The sequence below is a fragment of the Opisthorchis viverrini genome, assembly GCF_000715545.1.
Source record: "Opisthorchis viverrini unplaced genomic scaffold opera_v5_272, whole genome shotgun sequence".
NCBI classification, from domain to species: domain Eukaryota; kingdom Metazoa; phylum Platyhelminthes; class Trematoda; order Opisthorchiida; family Opisthorchiidae; genus Opisthorchis; species Opisthorchis viverrini.
In genome coordinates, this window is record NW_008751930.1 from 211,315 (window position 1) to 216,514 (window position 5,200).

The window sequence follows — 5,200 nt, forward strand, 5'->3', positions numbered from 1 at the left end:
TCGAAGTTAATTAGGATTCACAGATGTATAAATCAGTGTGATGGTACTCACGCAACTACTTTCTTCGCATTCTCGACCGCAACCTCTCGCTCACTCGAGCCTGTGATTGAAAGCACAAGCAAATTTTCGACGTCGACCCAACCACCTCTGGGACGAGTCCATTCTAATCCGACGAAATTTTGTTAGAATGTGACCAACGTGGTTGTCTACTTCAATATTGGCTTGCCTTATACACAAGTTAAATTCTATGTAAAGTGTGCGGTTTGCCCCACGCATTATCACAATCTCCTCTTCCAGCCTATTCTTTGCACATGATTTCCCTACCACCGTAGAACCAGTTAGTCTCCTTAGTTTTAAAATAAACCACATTTTTATAAGCAACATGGCACTTGCTCCCAATTCGAATTGTTCCAACTCCGGCTCCACTTTTGCTCATTGTGACTCCGGCCGTTTACCCTACCGCCCAAGGTCAGCAATAGTTTTCACTTTTAGTTCATGTCAGCCGGCTTCATCTTTGACCACGTGCCCATTGTCCCGGGTTTTCTCAGCTCATTTAACAAGCATAGCCTGCTTCTAGAGAAATGGTGACCTGCTGTTTTAATAATGTTTAATCATGGTACCTCGCTTTCTCCATTCCTATATCGCAACCCTTGCTTATAAGCCGTCTCTATCTTTGGGCGAACAAGGGAACTTCATGGGGTTACCCCACGTTCGGACAACGCCAATTCGATTATTTAATGTCGATATCCTCCCAAACACGAGTTATCGCCCTGTTCAGATTGTCCCGGCCACAAATTTTGGGTTCTTTGAAGAAGTCACTAAGTGTGATGGAAATCGACGCTTGCATCTCTTGTATTTGGCCTGATGGCACAGCTAACCTGTAAGTCTGCGTGAGCGGGTTCTACCAGCTTTCTAATACTGCCCACCTTTGCTTTCCACCTCGGTGACCATCACGGCACTAGCTGAGTTTCCCGAAATCAGGCAAGCAACTGAGTCTCAGCCACTGGTGTAAGGATACGCCTAGCTCTCTCAGGGTTTTTTAGACATGTGGCTCTTCTTGTCTCGTGCACGTTTGGCGCACTCTGAGCGCTTGATTACCAACACCTAATTACCAACCGGAAGCTCATTGTATGTGCTTTGGATAATGGAGGCAAATGCAAGACGGGGTATGTTGGTCTTCTGCAGCTCCTATGAATGAAAAACTGAGCGTCGTCTTCTATCAATTGCATGGGAACCCAAATCTTTGCTGCTCCGACTCATTCGATACCCGAAAGTGACTGAACTGCTCACATCGCTAATTCCATGACCGGCATACTCCGGCACTTTTTGCAGCATATCTAAGTAAGCTTTCTTTGTCTACAGGCCATTTAAACACCCGAAAATACCAGGCGACCTCAACAACCTGTACCATTGATCTCTGATCCAATGATTAGCTCGATTTCCGATTATGGCATGACTTATACGCAAGTTCACTTCCATACAGGGTAATATTTTAGCCTCATGTATTAATAATAACAATGTTTATTCCCAACTTGTGGTTGGCACACCGTCTGGCATGATCATAGGTGCACATTCGGAATGAAGAATGACCATCTTCTCAGTCAACCTATTTTTAGCAACTTACTTTGCCTCACAAGTGGAACCAGCTAGTTCATGTAGTTCCAGATTAAACCACTTTTTATACGCAACTTGCCGTCTGCGCCTAATTCGAATTATTCTATCTCCATCTCCATTTTTGCTTGTAGTGACACTGGCCATTTAGTAAACCACCCAACACCACACACGGCCAGCAATGGTTTTCACTTTCAGTTCATGTCAGCCGGATTCATCTTCGAAATAGTCATTTCTCATGCCCATCCCTCTCTACATGTTGGGTAATAGACCTTTTGTTAGAATTTCATCAGAATAGTCCGCAAACCCCCAGTCATGCTCCATTCTGAATGTAAACGTATGATCATATCAGACAGTATGCCACCCACAAGCTAGGAATAAACATTATCTTATTATTATACCTGATTATGTTGATAATAACATTGATATATATTCCCAAATTGTCGGTGGAATACCCTCAAGCATGATCATAATTTTAGAGTCACAATAACGCATGCCTCAGGAGGTTTGTGGTCACTGAGGACTGTGCGGAAAGCAGTGTCATGAAAAGCAGGCAGCAAAATAGAAGGGAAAGACAACACAGTTGCTACTGTTTTTTCGGGAAGATCAGATATTTTCAATTTGAAAGTGGCAAACTAAAACCCGAAACCAGCACTGAAGCCTCGCGACCTTGTTCTGTAGGGCTTATGGCCAGGTTCACGGAAGGTGTAAACATGGTTGATGAAGTTTAGGGACTGGCAATACGGATAAATGTTAGCAGGAATCTCAGAATCAAGGTGCACGGTGAAAATGTAGAGGCACAGTGGTGTCGCTGTCGCAGTTGAATCGGGTATAGTGTTCCCTTGGAAAAGTGACATGGTGGCAACAAACAACCGGAATGCTAACTGTTTAGAAAATTGTTGACTTTGTGGGAGGCACATACTGAAAGTCCACCGGAATAAGCCAATACAAAAAAGGTTAAGCAGATTAGAATGAACACGTCTAGGAGACATTTAGGCCAGGTGGATAATTTGTTCGTATTTTCAGTCAGTGGAACGAGTCGGCGGGATGGTATGGTCAACAGTAGGAAGGGAATAGTTGCGGTTGTGCTATCAAACTGGTAATAGCAGTGCCGTGCCATTACTGGCGTGACATATTTCGGCTTTTGAACAGCCCCATAGTGGACGCCATGTTTGAGGTCAGTGGCTGGAATGTGCAATTCCTTGAGTAGCATGGTTTTTTGGTTGGTCGAGGGGACCTGAAGTGGTAGAAAAACTGAGGTAAGATTGCAGGTACGGTTGATCTTCAATGGGGTCCCTTCGAGATAGCCACCAAAATGCTTTATCTTCCGAACGGTTACTTCTGTTTAACAATCGACGCAATCACACCGCTACTGACATTTATAAATAGGGCTTTCTGCCACATGGGACGGAATGAATACTGAATACAGAAAATGGCTTATGACTTGAAGTCAAATCATCTGAATCAATAGGCATAGATAGTAATCAGAATAGGTGTCGACCGTCTAGGAGTGTTTTCTGGTTTTCATTATAATCGACAGCTCATCTAACGTGGATTACCTTACCTCGTAATTTCTAACACGATATTACTTCAGTTTCCGTATAATGGTCCTGTGTACAAAATAAAAGAACCTGGGCGCATAATAGATCGGGCAGCCGTCAGTTTTGTTCACTCGCTTTGTCATGCAGCCCAAGCGGACTTTGGTCACAGTATCTGGGCGGAAACCTCCGAGGGTTTTAAGACACAAACGGGAAACTCACCGGAATGGAAGAGGAAATAAAGGGGCATGCTAATTACTGAATAATTACTTGTAAATTGCAAACAGAAAACAGAACACTAAAGCGGGAGTCACGTGCAGTTCAATAACAAAGCCGGTTTATTTGAACTGAAGCTGGAATTGCTTGCCGACTATGTGTGAACTTGAACAGTGGAGTAAGCGTCGGGATGAAGAAAGCGTGAGCGGAGATGAGGTGGAGAAATCTGTGAAACGGATGAATGGGATCTGAGGCGCGGAATAAAGCATCACACATTGAAAAAAGCTAACAGAGTTAACTAGGGACAGAACCAGGCGTGAATCGTCTTGGCACAGAAAATGCAGACGGGAGAAAGACTATTGGGTTCGATGAAGATGCACTAGAAAATAATTGCAATGTGTACAGTTGGGCTCTGTCGGTGACAGATCTGCTATTCAGGAATCAGCTGCATGTGTACATGCATTCCTTAAAAATTGTCCAAACTATAAGCTGGGAGGACGTGGGTTCGATTCTCTCGGCAGTTTCGTGAGATGTGCATTGCTTATTGTTCTTGATAAAGAAAAAGCACTTCTATAGTGCTTCTCGGTTTTTCGGCATAGATTGCCTTCACACGCAGGACGAAGTCTTCACACATCTTTGTAGTCGTCTGGCTACCCAAATAGTAGTGACAATAATAATGATTATTCCAACTTTTGGGAAAGAAAAAGCACTTCTATAGTGCTTCTCGGTTTTTCGGCATAGATTGCCTTCACACGCAGGACGAAGTCTTCACACATCTTTGTAGCCGTCTGGCTACCCAAATAGTAGTGACAATAATAATGATTATTCCCAACTTTTGGGGGGCTTACCGTTAGGTATGACAATAATGTTACAGTCAAAATAAAAGCATGACTGGCGGAGATTGTGGACACATGTGGTAAGGAAAAGGGACAGCATTATCCGAAGTAGGCATGAGCACCCTTAAACCGGCATGGACAGAGAAACACCGTCACCATGTGTTGCTGAAGACAATATCGAGCAATAACGGGTCTTTGGGATTTGAACGTGGCCGGTAGTAACATGTCATATCTGACACGTGACAAGAAAAGTATAACGGTGAAAAATGATGAACCAGAACATCAGATTTGGTAATGCAGCACAGTTGGCGTCATCCAGCCGGTCATGTTAAAATGAAACACAAAGACACCGCTAAAGCCCCGGGGCTTGGACCATTGGGCTCATGGCCTTGGTCACAAAAAGCGTAAGTGGGGGTGACGAAGTGGAGGGATTGGCAAAGCGGATAAGCGTTAACAGGAATCACAGAAACGTTGTGTAGAGTAAAAATGCAGAGAATCGCCAGGTGTCGCTACGCTACCTGGAATGTGTGCAAAATATAAAAAATAATAACGATAGAATGAGTATACAATACTGAGGGGGGTCAAGAGGAACAGGCTCAAAAAGAGTTGTTCTACTTAAAATAGTTTGACGTTGGCACAGGTCAGCGAATAAATAATAATCCAATCACTGTCGTCCAGACGTATTTTGTTTACGATTCTCACGTATAATAAATTCACAAGATCGTCCGAAATGTTCTGATACCAGCGTTAGCACAAGAAACACGCAAACGGACGATGTAAGCGCGAGCGAAATCAGAAGATAAATTTGAGCTAAATTTGAGATAAATTTGGGCTTGTCAACTTCTTGCTAGCCACATTACCCACCTCCCCCGATCCCGCTAGCAATCTTTCTGTCGTTCTAATCAACACCCGCTCTCTCTTACCTAAATTGCACTACATCCAAGCTATCTCCACTATAGCTTGTCCAACCTTCATTTGCATCACAGAAACGTGGCTCTC

At 43.7% G+C, this 5,200-nt stretch overlaps 1 protein-coding gene across 1 annotated transcript in view; it reads right to left on the reverse strand.

Annotated features, from left to right (window-relative positions):
* Positions 1–2,491: 2,491 nt before the first annotated feature.
* Positions 2,492–5,200, reverse strand: part of T265_09382 (hypothetical protein) — a gene marked incomplete at both ends in the record, with an annotated part of 6,852 nt that continues 4,143 nt past the window's right edge. The window contains one exon of the mRNA XM_009175426.1: positions 2,492–2,952. Coding sequence (XP_009173690.1) covers positions 2,492–2,952 — 461 coding nt within the window. The remainder of the gene's footprint in view (positions 2,953–5,200) is intronic.